Below are 20349 nucleotides of genomic sequence, written 5' to 3'. Positions count from 1 at the left end.
CTATGTTTTAAATTTCAAAACATTTCGTCAAAAAACAAAGGAGATATAGCCATTTAAATTTTCAGCCAATCAGATTGCAGCACGCGCGCATGCGCATGCTTTGATGAAAATTTTTATATATCATGCTGTAGATCTTCATAATGTAGGACTATATTCAAAATTTCAAAAGGTTATGACAAGAAACAAGAAAGATATTGAGACTTTAGTTTCAGCCAATCAGAGCGAAGCGCACGTGCATGCGCGTGAGATCTTGCTATTTTGACCATGCCATCTTGTCTATACTACTAATATATCCTTACATTATGTGTTTCAAAAAAATTCATCAAAAAAAAGAAAAGTTACAGCAATATCCATTATATTGGTCATTTCATGTGTTGCACGTGCGCGCTCTTGCAAGCACGTGCGCGCAAAATGACCTTCGTTCGGCAAATCTACATAACATGTCTACTGACCCTAAAAACATTTTACCTTAGTCGGATGTGTAGTTTACAAGATCACTCGTGGACAAAATTTTCCCAGGAAGAAGAAAAATAATAATAACTAGTGCTAATTGTAACGGGGACCGTTACAGATGTTCCCCAAACGCTCCCCAACTCCCTTTTGGTGCCATATTCCCTGTAAGCTTCATTAAATAAGACAAACTCGATGCATTTGAGACTTTAATAACGTTTACTCAGAAGTGTACAAAGTTCATTCAAATTTTGCGTGCGCATGTGAATGCATGTGCGTAATGACCATATCATCTTGTCTACACAATCTATATATTTTTATATACTAAATATTAAAGCATTTAATCCAAAAGTATTAAAAAGATATGCTCATTCAAGTGCTTTTTTGATTTTGCTCATTTCACGTGCACGCACGTGCATACATGAGCATGGTGACCATATCGTTTGTAGATGTCCGTTACATCTATCTTGCTCTAAATCCCAATTTGGTTGAAAACCAAGGGAGTTATAGCTGTTTAAAATTTCAGCCAATCAGATTGCAGTGCACGTACATGCACGTGTATGCATGTGCATGGTGACCATATTTTCTTGTAGTAGTCCAGTATATCTATCTATGTTCCAAATCCCATCCTGTTTGGTTGAAAATCAAGGGAGTTATAGCTATTTAAAGTTTCAGCCAATCGGATTGCAGCGCACGTGCATGCACGTGTTTTCATGATAATTGCTATATATCTTGTTGTAGGATATCCTAATGCATGGCTATTTTCAAAATTTCAAAGGATTTCGTCAAAAAATAAGAAAGATATTGAGACTTTAGTTTCAGCCAATCAGAGCAAAGCGCACGTGCATGCGCGTGAGATCTTGCTATTTTGACCATGTCATATTGTCTATGCTTCTAATATATCCTTATATTTTAAGTTTCAAAGCATTTCATCAAAAATTAAAAAAGTTACGCCTATATCAATTAAATTGGTCATTTCACATGTTGCACGTGCACGCTCTTGCAAGCACGTGCGAGCAAAATGACCTTCGTTCCGCAAATCTACATAACATGTCTACTGACCCTAAAAACATTTCACCTTAGTCGGATGTATAGTTTACGAGATCATTCCCGGACAAAAAAGTACCCAGGAAGAAGAAGAAGAAGAAGAAAAATAATAATAATAAGAAACAGAGTAAAAACAATATGTTCCCCAACTTCGTTTGGGGAACATAACTAGTGCTAATTGTAACGGGGACCGTTACAGATGTTCCCCAAACGCTCCCCAACTCCCTTTTATAATCATATTCCCTGTAGGCGTAATTAAATAAGACAAACTCTATGCATTTGAGACTTTAACAACGTTTACCAAGAAGTGTACCATGTTCATTCAAATTTTATTATTGCACACTTGCGCATGTGAATGCATGTGCGTAATGACCATATCATATTGTCTACACAATCTATATATTTTAATATGCTAAATATAATCCAAAAGTACGAGTATGTAAAAAAAAACGGTCATTCAAGTTTATTTTTTATTTTACCCATTTCACATGCACGCACGTGCATACATGAGCATGGTGACCATACATTCTTGTAGAAGTCCATTACATCTATCTATGTTCTAAATCCCACCCCGTTTGGTTGAAAACCAAGGGAGTTATACCTGTTTAAAGTTTCAGCCAATCAGATTGCAGCGCATGTACACGCACATGTATGCATGTGCATAGTGACCATACTTTCTTGTAGAAGTCCAGTATATATATCTATGTTCCAAATCCCATCCTGATTGGTTGAAAACAAAGGAGTTATGGCTGTTTAAAGTTTCAGCCAATCAGATTGCAGCGCACGTACAAGCACGTGTATGCCTGTGCATGATGACCATACCTTCTTGTAGAAGTCGATTATATATATCTATGTTCCAAATCTTATCCTGTTTGGTTGAAAACCAAGGGAGTTATAGCAATTTAAAGTTTCAGCCAATCAGATTGCAGCGCATGCATATGTTTTCATGATAATTGCTATATACCATGTTGTAGGATATCCTTATGCATGGCTATGTTCAAAGTTTCAAAGGATTTCGTCAAAAAACAAGAAAGATATAGAGACTTTAGTTTCAGCCAATCAGAGCAAAGCGCACGTGCATGCGCGTGAGATCTTGCTATTTTGACCATGTCATCTTGTCTATAGTACTAATATATCTTTACACTATGAGTTTCAAAGCATTTCATCAAAAAATAGAAAAGTTAAGGCAATATACATTATATTGGTCATTTCACGTGATGCACGTGCGCGCTATTGCAAGCACGTGCGCGCAAAATGACCTTGATTCCGCAAATCTACATAACATGTCTACTGACCCTAAAAAGGTTTTACCTACATCGGATCAACAGTTTACAAGATCACTCCCGGACAAAAAAGTACCCAGGAAGAAGAAGAAGAAGAAAAATAATAATAATAAGAAACAGAGTAAAAACAATATGTTCCCCAACTTCGTTTGGGGAACATAATAATAATAATAAGAAACAGAGTAAAAACAATATGTTCCCCAACTTCGTTTGGGGAACATAATAAGAGATGTCAATCCCATATGCAGGTGATGAAGGTATTTTGTTGCATAAGTAAAGGAAACTAACGTTGCATGAAAAGTTTAAGTCATCGCGTTTATTATTAAGCTTGGTTGTGAATTATTATTAGCGATTTTCTTGTACAAAATCCAAATATAAACAGATGTGTCAGACTCTGTGGTATCTTTTATTTCAAGCTCATTGGGGTATATCATATCGACATAAGAATGGAAATAACTATAATTTTTAATTGACAATACGTCTTTGATATAACTAAATGTCGAGTTGAAGACGACGGCAAGTGTTCTTTTCTTTTCTTTCATAAGATTTGGAATGAAATATATGGAGATAACAAATTCTGTTTAATATAAATACAAAATTAGGTATCCTAAAACCACATAGATATTGTCAATCAGAAGCTCAGTCATCTTTTCAATATCAACTTCAGATTACTTGTGGGTACAGTTAGAATGTTTTTTACAAAATAATTTTGCAATTGACAATAATTGGTAAGATTTTATTTTAAAAAGCACCTGTCAATGGTATCAAAAAGTCTGGGCTTTAATTTTTGGACGGGAATGGTTGTATATAAAGTTAAAATGTAAGTTTTTATTATGTTGTTGATTTTGTTAAAATTATGTGATCTCAAATTTTCAAAAAGTTCCTTGGAATTCTTTAGTATCAACATTTGATTTACACCACGTCTCAAATATATTATTGCACAGCACTCCTAAAGTTTCTTCGTCACTACTGTTAATATTTTTTGAGGAGTAAAGTAAGATATATTATAATATATGATTCTTATAAGGCATATAACAAACAATTAACAGACATTTCCGCCAAGTTAATGCACTGAAAACATAAATTTGTCACGTTGACCATATTTGAAGTCATTTTCTTCCGTTCAGTTAGTCAATACATAATTTGACTATCTGTTTCCTCAACATTACCAGTCTTTGGTAAACTTTGACTTGTATGCTGGTCATTTTGCTTATATTGCTTGGCGGGAAAAAACAATAGCGTCGGTCGCCATTTTCCTCCCAGGAAAACACGAAGTGATGGTATGTCATGTTTTGTTGTTTTCTTGTTTTAGACAAATAATTCTATTATAAACTTAATCAAAAATGTTCTACTGAGAAATAATATTATAGATTAACAAAGTACTCGATATTTTTCTTCAATAATTATTGTATTTTACATTATTATCATAATGATACATGTAGGCTAGGTTGTGGGTTGATTGTGTTCAAGTAGATTTTTGCATATTCAGTTTATGCAAACAGTTCAAATTGAACTTGGTCTAAAATTCAACGATTATTAAATAGGTATTTCCTTTTACAACTCACAGGTATGGCATGGACTCTCAACTACCACTGAATGGAAAAATAAATCAACAAACAATACCTTGTTACGAATATAGACAAGATAAAAACCACATTAGGATCACGAAGATGTTACCATGAATAAAAAAATAAGGTAGGATTACATACTGATAGCTTATTTTTTAAGTATAATGGTGATTTACATAGAACTTGTTATTTTTCAACATTCTATTTTATAAAAGAAAATACAAATTGACGAGTCCCTGATGTTTATGTACTAACTCTCCACTGACTATACTGGCCTGCTTCACTAAGTATTATTCGTATTATTCCATGTATTTTGTTTATAATACATGTATAAGATAAAGGCATTTAAAATAAAATCACAATGGTTTGTAGTTGACCCATTTCTGACGAAAACAGCCAAACAAGAAGAAAACAGAACCAATGATGATTTCATTCCTATGCCATGTTTGCTAAGGTAAATGTAATTTTTTATTCATTTTAATTGTATGTTTTAAACGACTAATATTATGGTACCCATTTTTTTCTTCTTAATACTGCATATATATCTATTTCCTATATTTATATTTTGATTTCCTTTTAATATAAATAAATTTGTTTTCATATAGGCCTACTTTACTTTAGCTATCTAGTATCAAGCAACTGTTTAAATTATAAAGACTATTCTTCATTGCAGGACCTGTGAAAAAGAATTTGTAATGATCAAAGAAGAAAACAACCAGTAAATATATTCCTCTGAGGTAGGAAAATAAAGCAACAACTGAAAGGGTGCAACTAGAGACTGTTACCCGAAGCTATTTCTTTGATTGATTAGAAATCATTTACAAACAGTAAAATTAACTTGCTTGAAAATACTAGTATATAAATGTATATGTATGCTTTATACGTAGGTATATATGATTTCTTTAAACTTTTTTCAATGTTTATATGCAAATCTTATGTTTTTTATTAAGCTGATCAGTTTATACGTTTTTGTATATTTGGTGCTTGAAAATAACTATATTTATGAAACAGAAATTTTATAATAAAAAGCTCAAACATTAGTTGTATAATTGTTATATTTTGTATCTGAAGGGCATTGATGTGTGATAATCAAAATGATTTAACACGTATCGTCATCATGATTTTCAATATCGTCAAAATGCCTAGAAATATAACTAATTGAAAGTCATTTTGATATGAAATGATAATCATTTTGAATATCGGAATCTATCATTATGACAAGAATACAGTCAAATATATGTACTCATGGTGACTTTCAATTAGTCAAAGTAGACTATCGAGTCAGTCAGTATGATTTTTCTAGAGTCGTCAAAATGAGCTCAACATATTGTCAAATTGACTAACTGCACCCTCATCTGGAGGACAATCAATCTGATTATTTTTTTAGGTCATGGTGACTAACTTCAATTTTCAGTGTGATCTTTATCCTGAGTATCTCACAGGATATATCAGATATTCATCGTAAGCTTGAGAATAATGACTTAAATTCACTTTTACATTTAGGCTTTCTACTTAAAATCTATGGAATACGTAAGGTAAATAATATGGTTGTTTTTCCTTAACAATGGATCCTTTTCAGGGGTTTTGATAAATATGATCCCTGTTCTTTGCATGGTCAGCTATATGTTCAGGATTCCTTAAATAAATGTTTTCTCCAAATATATTCTGCCTTACAAAAGCACAATATACAATAATATATCGGTATTTTTTACTAATGTTGTTTATTGTTTGTTTCAGAGATCTGTACTTCAACATGAAAATATTAAAAACCTTCCTTCTGTTTTGTTTTTTCCTGGATTGTGCACGGGCTGAAATTAATGGTAATATACTAGCTGATGAATTACAGCGAGTACTAGAGGACGTGGGTTACACGCAGATGCAGGTATTTTATCACACACAAGCAGATCAGCTTAATTTTTTTTTATTTTTAACTTACCAATCCTAAGGGTATTGTTAGAATTTACATGTAAAAGTAATGGAATTACAGAAATTCATGTTCAGCTGACAGAATTTCAATTTTCACTTAAGTGTTTAAAGTGTATAATGAATGAAATTAATAAGTCGATTAACAAAATGAATTTACAAATCTTAATTTCATTTGAAAACTGATGTAAATTGTGATCATATTGTGTACATGTATTAGTTTACTGGTAACGATAAACTCAAACAGTTTTAAAATTAAACTGAATGAAAAATCATAGAATACAAATGAAAAACAATAGAATACAAATAAAAAAAAAACAATATAAAAAATTTCATGGAAAAAATATCAAACATTGCAACGTTTTACATGTCATATAGAAATTACCTTAATATTGATTGTCATATACTACAGGTACCTTAAGCCCAAAAATCTCTTTTACTCATTGCTTAAATTTAATCAGTGTGAAACATGGCGGTGTTTCTCACAAATCCTTTTCCACAATTTTTAAAATTTCAAGTTTAGAAATAAGTGGGAAGTGGGAAGACAATACAACTACACAAAATCTATACTTTTTTCAGGAGCATTTCAATCGCCTTCAGTACACAGAGTCTATGGTAGACTATCCGACTGTCACAAAGAAGGTCTGTTTTTATTTTTTTTTTCATTTCAGAACATATATTAAGAATGAGATGAGTTTTTCAAATATCCAAATAGAATGTGAAAATCATTTATTATTATTTTGAACCTAAATGTAAAGATTTTTTTTAATCTTTTAAAAATCAATTTTTTAAGAACTTTTATGCTGTTGATCTATACATTTTGTACAAATTCTATTTATAAATTGGTATTTTTAAAATAAGAACTTTTAAATCAAAACACGTTTATGAAATGTACGAATAAATTTGATGACGTTTCAAGTAGTTCGAGCTCGAAAGAACTGCTGGGTCGTGAAATAATTCTAGTACTCAGTTAATCCTACTTTAGACTGCTGATGCTTTGAAATACAAATTTGAAGAAATGGAACGAGCTCTTGTATCTTTAAAGACCACAATTGAGAATGAGTATAAATTATTTTCATCACAAATGACGTCACGAGACTGTTGTGATCAAGCAGAATATTCATATGACAGTCGATTCCGTGCAAAGGTAAATTACTGTATGACCATTTACAATACAGATTAACAACTTTTTTCCTTTAAATTATGATTTTTTTCATGATTTTAATACTAACATTTATAAAACATATGTATAATTTTTAAAAGGTTGATTATGAAAATATGTGTGTAACAACATCCGGGCTGTCATCACGTCCAAAGAAATATCCAACAAATAAAGTTCTTCAAGCAATGAACTCAAACCACAAGAACAACCCGAGCCTTCTCTGGCAGTATGTCGGATTGGAAAACGGTGTTCTAATTAATTATCCAGCTACGAAGTTGTCAGATTGTAGCGCATACGATCCTAGATACAGGTTAGGCTATTTTTCATGATAGCCACAATATGGGTTTTAAAATATGGTTCTTTACAGACATTAAAAACAAACCTTTCACATAGATTTCTGCATTGTTAGTTATCTATATTATTTAAAAAGTTACTTATAGTATTTATCACGATCTTTGAGATTGGTCTCCTGTCATGAGTGTTATATAATTAAGATTGACTTATAAGCATATCTATAGTTTTAAATCTACAAATTTTAGTATATCAATATCCTAATTGTTTAATTTATTGATAATTTCAAATATACATACCTTTTAATACTAGAGCCTCTAAGTATCGATCTTATTTATGATTTATGATAATTTAAAAAACACAGACCTTTTTATAAAACTGGAGCCTCTCCTGTTCCTAAGGATGTTGTGGTACTTGTTGATGTATCCAAATCGATGTCAGGGACTTATCTGCAGAAAGCAAAGGACGCTGCTAATACTGTACTAGAAACACTGAATAGTAATGACAGGGTAATGTCATATTCTGTTTGGAAATTAACTAGATGAGAGTAAATACAAAATTCAGATTTTTTTTTGGTTTTACTCCAATTTGACACATCTCAAAATTTATAACTCAAAAAAGATGTTTCTTTACATAAAGCAAGGTTTAAGACAATAACTTGAAAATTTAACCTTTGACCACAATGAAAATATCGTTTGTTTGGGTTTTTTTTTTTTTTAATATGTGACAAGTGTTACTTAAAATGTTCAAAGCTTCATTTTTCATATGTGTTCTTTTTCAAAGGTTGGTATAGTGATGTTCAACGACAATGCCTATGTTCCAACATCCAGCAACCAACCTTGCTACGGAAACCAACTTGCTGTCGTCACCCGAAAAACCAAATCAGTTTTAAAATCTTTCATAAATACCAAAACCTCTGAAGGGAATACAAATTACTCCAAAGCGTTTTCTAAAGCTTTTGATTACTTCCAAACCTCCTTTATGAGCCCGAACAGAGGTAAATCACGTTAATGGCAAAGCATAAACAGTAAAAATAACGAAATTCTCAAGAAAAAGGTTCCAACCATTCTATATACAATTCGAATTCTTTTTTTTTTTTTTCACAGATCAAATCATCTTGTTCTTAACTGACGGCCGAAACGTTGGTCCAGAGGATGTTTTAAAAGTTATTCATGAGAGGAACAGCCAACTAGGGAATAAGGTTGTAATACACACCTTTGGAATAGGTATGAAACATTCACAATGTTAAACTTCAATTATGAAAATAGTTTGAGACACAAAGTTACACGTGAAGAATAAAATGACAGAATGGATATTTTCATTGTTTTATTTAGAAGATGTTCCCACTTCCGCTGAAACATTATTGAGGGATATATCCAAACAAAGCGGAAGTAACATTACTTATGGAGATGTCAAGGTATTCCGTTCTTTTATTAATATTTTACTATGTCTAGTCATTAAAAACGAAATACCGGTATGTTTAGATTATTCTTATTTCGTACATTCTACAAAGAGTCTTCTTTCCTTTAATGTTTTGTGCAAGTAAGCCGTGTTGTGTGTTTGTTGCTTTAGGTGAAATTGAGTTTTTATCAAAATACACATTGCTTGTTAAAAGGCATCTACTTTTTAAAGCCAAAAAAAACATGAAATTTTCAATATAAGTTGTATTTATATTTTCATAACCAAGTGCAACAACCCGATAAGCTGTATTTCATGCTATTTAAATATTCTTTGAAGCCTGGTCAGTATATGCCAGTACCTGATGTGACTTACCTCCCCGAAGCTTTAGGATCCTTTTATACCTATACCAACAATCCTGTAGCTGTCAAACCTCTCTTTACCTTGCCCTATAGGGACTATTTCTCCAAAAACGGTAGATTTTTTTTTACATAATAGAATAAATCATAGCGGAATTCTTGTAAAAGTACATGTAATAAGTATCTTTTTATTTGAAAAGAGTTTTCTGGTAAGTATTTGGTCGTCATGAGCCACTGTATTCTTTTACAGGTCTGATTTTATCAGCATGCCTAACTTTGACGTCCGCCAGCGAGTTTATAGGTGTGGTTTGTACAGACATCAAACTGAGTGAACTAGTTATAGACACATCATACTTACAGGAAGGGGAGATAACCTACTCCTTTATCATGGACGGCTTTGAGCGCACTTTAGTGCATCCCTTACTTCCTGACCCTCGAGACAACAGCGCGGAGGAATACGACGTCAGCAATATTTACAATTTTGAAACCGCCAGTGATGTTAGAACGGTCATTGAGTCGATGAAACTGTAAATGTCTTGATTAATATAATATTTTTTTTTCTAAATTGATTATACTTAGCCAATGAAGGAAAAAGATCTCAGCATTATTTTTGAGGCATAACAGCTGCAATTGATTAAATCTTTCCCTGATGTAAAGATATAATATTTTTAAAGAGTCCTTTTGATGCGTTAATTAAACATGTAAATTGAAACGTGCATGTAAATATAGATTGTATCAAATGAACGCGCAGAAACATTTAAGGATCTTTTGATGTTTTATAATTGTTTAAAAATGTTTCTCATTTAAAAGATGAATTGATGAAGGAACACAAAGTTATGGTGGCATATTTCTGCCCCCTACATGCAATATAAATTATGTTAACATGCAAAATAAATATGTAGGCATGCAACACAATTATGTCGACATGCAAGTTAATTATGTTGACAGGCAAGTTACCAATCTTATAAGAAAATATACATTAAATATGGGCAAATTTACTTACTAACGCCTGTACCTGACATTTTAGATACAAGATACAACATAATTATGTAGACATGCGACTAATATATCTTGCATGTCTACATAATTATCTCGCACGTCAACATAAGTATCTTGCAGGTTAACATCATTTTCCTGCATGTTGACATAATTATCTTGCATTTTGACATAAATTAGTTGCATGTTGACATAATAATGTTGCATCCTGCATCTAAATTGTCATATACAGGCGTTAGTAAATAAATTTGCCCATATTTAATTTATATTTTCTTATAAGATTGGTAACAAGCATGTCAACATAATTAACTTGCATGTCGACATGATTGTGTTGCATGTCAACATAATTATGTTGCATGTTAACATAATTTATCTTGCATGTAGGGGGCAGAAATATGCCACCATACAAAATTGATCCTCATTTAGAATGTTTTTAAAGTTGATTGTCTTTATTTTTTCGCTGAAAAAATTATGCAATCCTTAAAACTGGAACCCTTTAAACACTTTAACATCAAAATATTAATTTTAAGTATTACTGACATAGTTTCCTTTTAAACAATTTTATCTTTTTCATATACCGGTATTGATACGGTACAGGATGTAAGAATTTATCCACGAATAAAAATAACATACTAAAAAATCTTCAATTTATGCGTGTACTTATACAGATTTATTTAGTGCACGAGATACTTTACAGTAGAAATCGTTTTTAATTCTTTTCGTAGTGGCAAGTCAGGAAGTGCAGAAATAAACACGACGTTTACACAAGTTCGAGGGAATCTGCTTATGGAAGGAGATAAACGAACAAATATCCATGCTGTGTACCAATGGGAACCTGTAAGCTTATCTTCATATAATAAACTAATTCATCTTCTAGACAATTTTTTTTTATTTTGATTTTAAGAAAATGTATTTCCTACATAAGATTTAAATTACACGAGCCATTTCTATGAGAAGAACACATTAGATTATATAATATAAAAGATTTTCTTTTACAATACTCCAGAGTTGTGTTAGAATTGTAATTGTAAAATTTAGAGTTACAAGGTAAATGAATTTTAATCATTTTTTATCTTCTAAGGACGTCGCGCACAGAATTGGGGCTGATTTTGTAACGTCAAACTATACTTTCTGACGTTATTGCATATGTTGTTTAAGCGTAAAAACGTCAAAATTCAAGGCGTAACAAATCAGACAAGACATTCAATTTTGCTCCTGTTTTCTTAAAAAAGTCTTACTTTTTAATGATTCTTTAAATACAAAATTTTATTAATTTGCACATTTTAATAATAATATTTTATCTGTTAAAAGTTTTCCTAGAAAATAGAGAATACAGCTCACATTGGTGTTATACGCCCGGCTAAATACCACATTACGCACATTTGTGACGTAGTAACAAAACCGACTAGACATCAAAATCGCTCTATTAATCTCTCTTACTGCTTGCTTATAATTTTTTAAAGAAACATTTGACTACTTCTTAATTTGCATATTTCATTTATCCGTTTAGTTTTACAAAAAAGAAAACTTATAAAGTAAAAAATCTTCATCAAACATTCTCTCTTTTCTTGTAACTTGTCAAGATTACGGCATGTTACAGAACGCTTCTTATTTTACGAACAGTGGGAACAGTGCATAAATAAGAAATTTATTTATGAATGTTGTGTGACATCATCACAGGAAGTTATAGAACCTTGGTACACATTGTCAGAAAAATCCATGTAGTCAAAACGATAAAATGACCAAAATACCAACGCCCGTCGTTTACAGTGTTACAAGTTACGCAATTTCAAACCCCAATACTATGCGCGACGTTTCGAAGAATCACCCTGTCGTTTCGTTTGAGAAAAAACGAGATTGCTTCAATTCCTTTAATTTCTACTTCCCTTATTTATATATCACCTGCACATAGATCTAGAGTTGATGTCTACAAGTTATTTCGATATATATGCAAAAGCATGTACTACATAGTTAAAAAATCTTAAACGAACGAGTTATATATATATAAGCGGTTGATGACATAGGGTATCTACAGTTTCGTTTAAAGTCAGCATTTTGGTTTTGATTTTCACACTGAATTGTCTACGGGTTTTTTGTAAATTTGCCCGACCAAAGGAGCGCGGGGTCTATTTATCTGGACGATAGGGGCAGTTTGCTCCTCTGTAGCGCATGACCCCATCTCTGTATGAGAAGTCTGTGTAGGATCTGCCAATAATTTGCATTGTTTAAATAAAATTTTTGAGTGATCAATGTTTCGTTATCTGCACATTTCATTTTTTCAGATAATTGGAAGTAATTTCTCGCTTTGCATCGTGTTTGCCAAACACTCTCTAAAAAGGAATTTGAATGATTTACCAGCAAGCAGTACAGGTTTTCTGTACCATAGATGGGACCTTACTAACTGGCCATCACCAGTTTGTCGTCAATTTGCCCGCTACGCTACAGCAGGTGGGATAATAAATATCATTAAGCCACTTTTAAATAATTTCCATTTTCAAATTTTTACTCTCTGAGAAAGGTGTCTGCTAGTATATTTGTTCTGTGATATTAAGCAGTTCAATTTTATACTCACGAATATATTGTCACCAGCATACCTATACTTTGTAAAAGTAATTTTGCCAAATTAATCAGTGAATTTGGTTTAGCAAAATAACTTTAGAAAGCATAGGTTTTGTCATACTTTTTTTATGCTTAAAGCTCAATTATAAATCGCACAGTATTATATGAGAACATGCATTTTGTCAACACGATCTATTATTCTTTTTTTTTTTTTTTTTTTTTTGATAAACTGTACTCCTTTTCGTTATGTTCTTTTTTTTCTTTTGATAATCTATACTAAATTTAAATAAAGATCGAACTTGTTTTTAGAACAGTCAAGTGTTAAACTTACGCCAGAAGCTTTCCTCGATCCCGGCGAGTATCTAGATACGAATGAAACGAAAAGTGATGTTAGGAAAATGGAAGACTTAGTCTCTGGGTTGATAACCACAAACCCTGGAGTAAAGGTATCTCACAATTATTCATTGTTGTTGTCTTTTTATTGTACATGTAACTCGAATTATTTGATGTTTTCCAAACTACCTTTTATTTTTGAGGGACTGTTTTGAAATATCATTTCCTTTTTAAGCGCTCGGCAATAAACGGTATTCTTGCGACAGAGGAGATAGAAAAGATCTGGAAGAAAAACCAGAAAGAGGCTACGTTTGTCGTCTGGCGGTACCTGGCCACACAAGAAGGCGTCATTAGAGTGTACCCGGGAGTAAGACTGCCAGATTCCTACGATTTTAAACTTCGACCGTGGTTAGTGCTCTTAACTTCTTGTACATACAAATTAAAGAATTCTTTTCAACTTACAAATTTTAAAGAAAATGAGTGAGGACTAAAATGAAAATTTGGGAATTACTATGATATTTTACAAAGTTTTGTCTTTTTTGTTGTAAATATTGATAATTTGTAATGAAATCCTTTCCCCTAGGTATCGGCGAACACTAGCTAATCGAAATATGAATGTTGTGTCAGCTCCTTACAACGATTATTGGGGCGCAGGAAAAGTGATTTCAATCAGTCGTATTCTTAACACAAAAAGGTATATGTTTTTTGTGAATTACAAACCGCAGAGTGTTTCATTTTTGTCCAGTAGCTATCATGATTAGCATGATATGGGCAATAATATTAGAATATTTTTTACAACGTACATTTGATATTTACTTTGATTATTACAGCTCTGTTCCTTTCTCACAAAACGAAGTGACTGAGGCTGCTTTAGCGAGCGACTTTTCAATGTTCTATTTTCATCAGATGGTCAAAAAGAAATACCCTCAATGCACTGACACGAGATATATGTAAGTCAAGGGTCAAATCCAAAAAGAAGAAATGCAATAAATACACAATCAAGCAACATAAATGATATTTTTTTCTATTTATTTAAGCTGTATGATTATAGACAATAGCGGTTTCCTAGTGATGCACCCATTTCAAATCGAGTCTCAGGAATATTATTTTGAAGATCGACAGATCCATATAACAAACTTGGTAAGTTACATAATATATTATCCATTTTTCCTTCAAAATTATTTAAAGTAAAGCTATTTTTTATTTGTAACTTTCTTCTCAATTTATGTCTTTTTCAAGGATGGCCGTATTGCACGATCCCTCATAAAAGAAAATATAATGTTCAGGCAGCCTTGCTTGGATGTAGAGAATGGGCAAGATCAAATGACGTACAGGGTATGCTCTACTTATAGTTTTTTTTTAGGCCTAATTGAAATTCGTATCCATCACACTGTGAAAAATTTTGTTCTAATTTTATCATTTTCCATGTTTCACACTCCCTGTGAACAAATTTTTTGTCTGTTGGATAAGACCATTTTTTCTCATCATTTTCCATGTTTCTAAGCATCATAAGAACAATCAATTACATACATGTCAATAACGTTCAGACACAAATTTTATTATATAGCTAATTGATTTAAACATTCCATTCGTAATTTATTAGCATGATATATGTATTTCTTTCACATCTGTATGTTGGATAAGACAGGTCACACTGTAATTAAAATTTCTCATTTTGTGAATCAAACATTAGATGTAATTAAGATACCATTTGAATTTAGATGGAGTATTGTCTTGTATGTAAGGCAAATTTGAAAAGTTATTATGCGAATTCTTTTAATTACTTCTTTGTAGGTCATATATCAGTCATGAAACAGACTGACATACTTTAAAACTTGAGAAATGGGATCGATGTAATGGCATTTTCATTTTGGGCTGCATGACATCTAAAAAATTTTATCATCTAAGACATTTTTTGACTTAAGCTAAAGATGCTTTGATCCCTTGTGTTGCTTGTCACCATGATAGTGCTTCTGTTTAAAAACGTCCGATAGTTAAATAAAATGCTATCGATTACTATGACACAAATTTATTTTTTATTCTAAAATCTAGATCAAATGATGAAGCTTGTTGTTCTAATGAGGTGTGTGTTATTACTTTAGTTTTTTATTAGTTAACTTATAATTGGGGGCTTAATTTTAAATAAAGCTAGTTTTCATAGGTAAAAAGGGCTACTTTATTTTCCTATAGCCAATTGAAAATTTTGACAAAGGAATGATATTGCTGATCTTGCAATTATAATATCTTGTTTTAAATGATAGTGGAAAAAATATTATGAAATAAGTTGTTATTCAACGTAAAAACGAAGATAGTTTATTATTTTATCTAATCAAATCAATTTTTGTATGTGTATAACTATTTTTTTATTAGAACTTATAAAGTAGAATTTTTAATAAAGAAAAAAAAATTTTTCAAGGCAAATAATTGTTTTTTTTAAATTTCCAAAAGCTATTTCAAAACATTCAATTTTTGTTTTACATCAAGGCAAATAATGCATTTTCATTTCCATTCATTTCAAACATTCAATTAATCTGTAAATTTTCATATTTTCAGGTATATTTCGACAAAATATATGTATTGTTCATCAAACCAAATAATGTGGTTTTCAAATTAATTAAGTGTTCTTATCTGTAGAATTCAAAAAAGTCGCCAAATGTCGTCCAGTGTGATGCTTCGAAAATTTGTGATTGTCTTTGTTTCAAGCAAGTAGACTTCAACGATTGTGAAAATGCATACAACATGGTGTAAGTCAGTGTTTTTTGTTTTAAGCTCATTTTAGATGAAACTCAAGGTTTTTCTGATAACGTATCTGTGTTGTTGTTGTTCCGCCCCCGTCTGTCTACCTGTCCTCTGTAAACTTTTAACATTTATTCTCAACTTTTCAAGATCAACTAAGCTAAATTTAACCAAAGTTGATAAAGTATTCCTGGGTTAAGAAGATTCTAAATTGTCAAATTGAACGGTAAAGCCCCTTTCTAAGGCGAAAAAATCAATCAAAAAGCAAAAATAAAGTTATAAGAAAATGTTCACAACAACCAATAGGCCAGAAAAACTTAAACCATTGAGAATAGTGTATATCCTGATTCGAACAAATTATGACCCGGGGTATTGAATGGGACTTCAGTAGGGAATCAATGTTTAAATTGTAATAAATATGAAAAACTCTTCAACATAGTCTTCTCGAAAACAACTCGGCTAAACCAAATTGAAAAGTAGGTAATAAATGTTACTAAAGATGTTTTTTTTAATTTATTTTTTTAGTTAAAAATCCCTAGGGGTAAGGCGGGGCCACAAGAAGGATTTTCAAAGGAAAATCTTTAAAATCTTCTTCTCAAGAACGTAAATGTAATAATTGATAATACAGATATGGATATAGATTCAGGTTTGTTCAAATTCAGGTTCCTTTTATATAGGTCGAACCAAAAAAGTCAGCTAAAATGTTACACATGTATAAAAGGTCTGATGCAGATTTACTCAGTGAGCAATGTGGTCAATGGGCCTCTTGTTTTCTAATCTTAACTTGAATAAATTCATTGAAAAAATCAAACACGTGTCATTTTTTGCACTTTGAAAAATGACTTTTGTTTGTTTTAAAGGGGCATGGACACAGATTTGAAGTTAATATTTTCTGCATAATATCACGAATTATATATTTTAATAGCATTTCACACAAGAATATATTAAAAATTTTATTTCATTTTAAAGTTATTGAAACTTCAAATTTTTGGATGGGTTTGATTGACACATCCTCTCACTCTCACATATTTTACTTTTATTATTAATACTTAGGAAAAGTAGCAATCTTGTGTATTAATCAAAAAATAATAAAACTTAAATCCAGAAAAATAATTATAACCAGAGTCAAAATCTTAGAAAGCAAAATACCTTAACAAGCATCGTCATTCCGCGCTAAGTGTAGCAAATTGATCGCACCCGCGAAATATACAGTTTTTGTGAACAGAGCACGAGCGCTGTTATTGTTGATGTTTACGATTCACCGGGTGCGTTCAATTGTTAAAGTCTGCTCACCACAACTGCACGGACTGACAAAATACTGAATGTATGTTTTGCTTTCGAACATTTCTACTCTGAATTTTCTGGATAATAGTTTTAATATTTTTCGTTTATACACAAGACTGCAAGTTTTCCTAAGTATTAAGAATAAAATTAAAAATTGTGAAAATTCAAGGATGTGTCAATCAAACCCGTCTAAAAATTTGAAGTTTTAATAACTTTGAGATGAAATAAGATTAAAAAAATATTTTTGCATGAAATGCTATTAAAATATATAAGTCGTAATATTATACAGAAAATATTAACTTGAAATCTGTGTCCATGCACCTTTAAGTTAAAAAATGTTTTTTTTTTGTACACAGAGATAATCACTTACCATGTAGTGCCAAACTCCCAGAGCTGATGTCAGGCAACTCAAATGAAGATGAAATTGCTATGATAAAAAACTTACCTCTATGTTTTCCATATGACTGCAGTTGCCGAAAAACTGAATTGTAAGTTTGATACGATTTAATGATTCATTTCTGAATAAAGGTGAAGCAGTATAGGTAATAGTTTATAATCAAATATCGTTTCCATTCCAGTGACTGCTATAATGTATCTGGTTGTTCCTGGTGCACAGAGACGAGGTCTGGAGATATACTGGAGAATGGATTCTGTGCTCTTCAGGAGACATGTCCGGCTCATGTTTGTAAGACAGACGGTGAGTTCAATCTGTCATAATTTATATCATTTACAAGCTGTGAGTAAGATAGCTCTTTGCTCAAATTAGCGACAAGATGAATTCTCAGAGAGCTATATCTCGGGTATACCTTTGCTATGCGTAAAGCTTTTAGACAATAAAAGATAGTTATTGACATTTCATCAGAACTACAAACACAGCTATTTACACAGTCATTTTATCATAAAAATGATGTACTAAATTCACATGAAATTTTTGTGTTTCTTTTTGAAGATTGCTCTTCAAAATGTGGCGCATCTAAAAAGCCTCAAGAAAAGGATGATTCGGTTGTTATCATTGTCGTCCCAATTGTGTGTGTGATAATAATTCTCCTGGTGATTGTTTCTGTAATATTTATAATTCGATGCCGACAAGGAGACAATCCAAAACAAACATATCTGGATCCAGTTGGAGAGAATGAAGACGCCGCTTCTCATTATCACGAAGTAGGATATGTCCACACTATAACCCCGGATACGGATGAAGAATTTCAAACTAATAAATACGAGGGTAGACGGTTACCTGCCCATCCTCCAGTAGAGCATTCCACAGACTTGTACTTAACATGCAGTTCCACTAATGGTTCTTGATGAATAATGATGCAGTAGTTAAGCTTTAAATATTTGTCTCCTTCCTCGAGGTGTCTTGTCAAAGAGGAAGTAAAGCCATATGTAAATGAATTGACCTGCGCATTCAGACAGATTCTTATTTGACTGATGGGATCAGGGTTAAATCTGAAAGTTGTACGGTGTATCTGCCCAAGATGAGAACAAAAGTTCAATATAAGATCATAACTTCTAGTATATAAGAATGCCCATTTGAGTAATCATCTTTGAAATAAGGTAATGGCCAGGTTCTATTATACCTTTAAATGGACACAGAGTAATTTTAGCAGGAGCAAATGACAAAAAAGTGAATACAATATTCATTTGTCATCGGTGAAAAATTAAATACTCGAATTATACTAGAGTTCTAATATATACATTTTGCATAGATTTTAAAATTTTTTTGTTGAAACCATTAAGCATTTTCTATGACTACCATAGTGCTAGATATGTATGTTTAATGCATGTGTTTCTCACCTTATTATTTTTATATACCGAGTGATAAAAAAGTCTGTAATAGAAAAACCAGGTGTAATTTTTTTAATACTTTTAAAAATATATATATACCATGTATCTTAAAAGTGTACACGAAAATGTTAAATATTAATTCATGTTATATAATAACATGAAAGCATTTTTTAAAAATGTTTATTTTTTATGTTTGTTGATGATGTTTCCATTGTATTTAATAAATTTTTATTAACGTACTTTTATGTACATTTATTTTCCAATTTAATATTGCTGACTTTCGGTTATCTCTGATGTTAGAGAGAAATTATTAGTACATTGAATGAATATTTAGTCTGAAAGTTATTTTTAAACATCATAAAATATTTTACAAAAAGTTCAATATGATAACGTATTTAATAATAACTTCTTGACAATTAACGTATTGGTTAATTTCTTTAATAAACTCGCACATTGGCTTTAGCTACACAGAGTAATGATATCGAATGCTTTTATTATTTTATTAGTATTATTGGCGTGGTTAGTATAATTTAATAATCATTGAAACTTAATCACTGGTGTGATACTAAAAAAATAAACCATTTTGTAGAAATCAACTATTGAGTTCTAAATAATTTTTTTCTTTGCTTGTTATTAAATTTTAGTTGTTTGGTGTCTTTAATAAGAGCTGGTCTTGGAAAGGGCTAACCATTTAACACACAGCATAACAAGTGGGTTTGCTGTTCGCAAACCAACTTGTTATGCTGTGTGTTAAATGGTGTATATTATATATATAGTTTTGTTAAAAGTATACCCGAGAATGTCCAAGATGATTGCATGCTATTTTACAATTTGGATGCATGTTGAAAAATAATGCTGTAGTAGTTATTTCTGTTGTCTTGTTGTTGATGTTACTTCTGTTTTTGCCTTGTGGTTCTTATTACTTCTGTTGTCTTGCTGTGGTAATTTTGCAGTTTTATTGTTGTTACTTCCTTCAATTGTTTTGTATTTGTTTTGCTGACGTTGTCCTGTTGAAGTTGATTTTGCTGCTGTAGTCGTGCTGTTTATTGTCTTGTTGTTTCTGTGGTTGTAGTTACTGCTGTTGCAATTTTCATGTTGTAGTCGCCTTTGGTGCTATCATCTTGTTTTTGCTGCTGCTGAATTGTCAACATTGTAGGTTTTTTTTGGCTGTC

The 20349-nt window shown here is 31.5% G+C and overlaps 1 protein-coding gene across 1 annotated transcript; it reads left to right on the top strand.

Moving 5' to 3' along the window:
* Nucleotides 1-3529: 3529 nt before the first annotated feature.
* Nucleotides 3530-19487, top strand: LOC134265114 (VWFA and cache domain-containing protein 1-like). Its single transcript, XM_062747351.1, has 24 exons — nt 3530-3600; nt 6086-6230; nt 6851-6913; nt 7257-7418; nt 7535-7743; nt 8089-8233; nt 8508-8721; nt 8831-8950; nt 9059-9141; nt 9462-9597; nt 9732-10008; nt 11203-11314; nt 12760-12925; nt 13346-13482; nt 13605-13777; nt 13953-14063; nt 14200-14319; nt 14407-14509; nt 14609-14704; nt 15372-15452; nt 16004-16113; nt 17746-17877; nt 17968-18086; nt 18339-19487. Exons 1-24 carry the CDS (start codon nt 3539-3541, stop codon nt 18692-18694), a joined length of 3432 nt encoding a protein of 1143 aa, XP_062603335.1. The 5' UTR covers nt 3530-3538; the 3' UTR covers nt 18695-19487.
* Nucleotides 19488-20349: the final 862 nt, after the last annotated feature.

Source organism: Saccostrea cucullata, unplaced genomic scaffold (assembly GCF_032062105.1).
Source record: "Saccostrea cucullata isolate Sc308-1 unplaced genomic scaffold, CSIRO_AGI_Scuc_v1 ctg1888, whole genome shotgun sequence".
NCBI lineage: Eukaryota > Metazoa > Mollusca > Bivalvia > Ostreida > Ostreidae > Saccostrea > Saccostrea cuccullata.
Note: the sequence above shows the minus strand (reverse complement) of the source record. Positions and strands in the feature narration are given on the sequence as shown.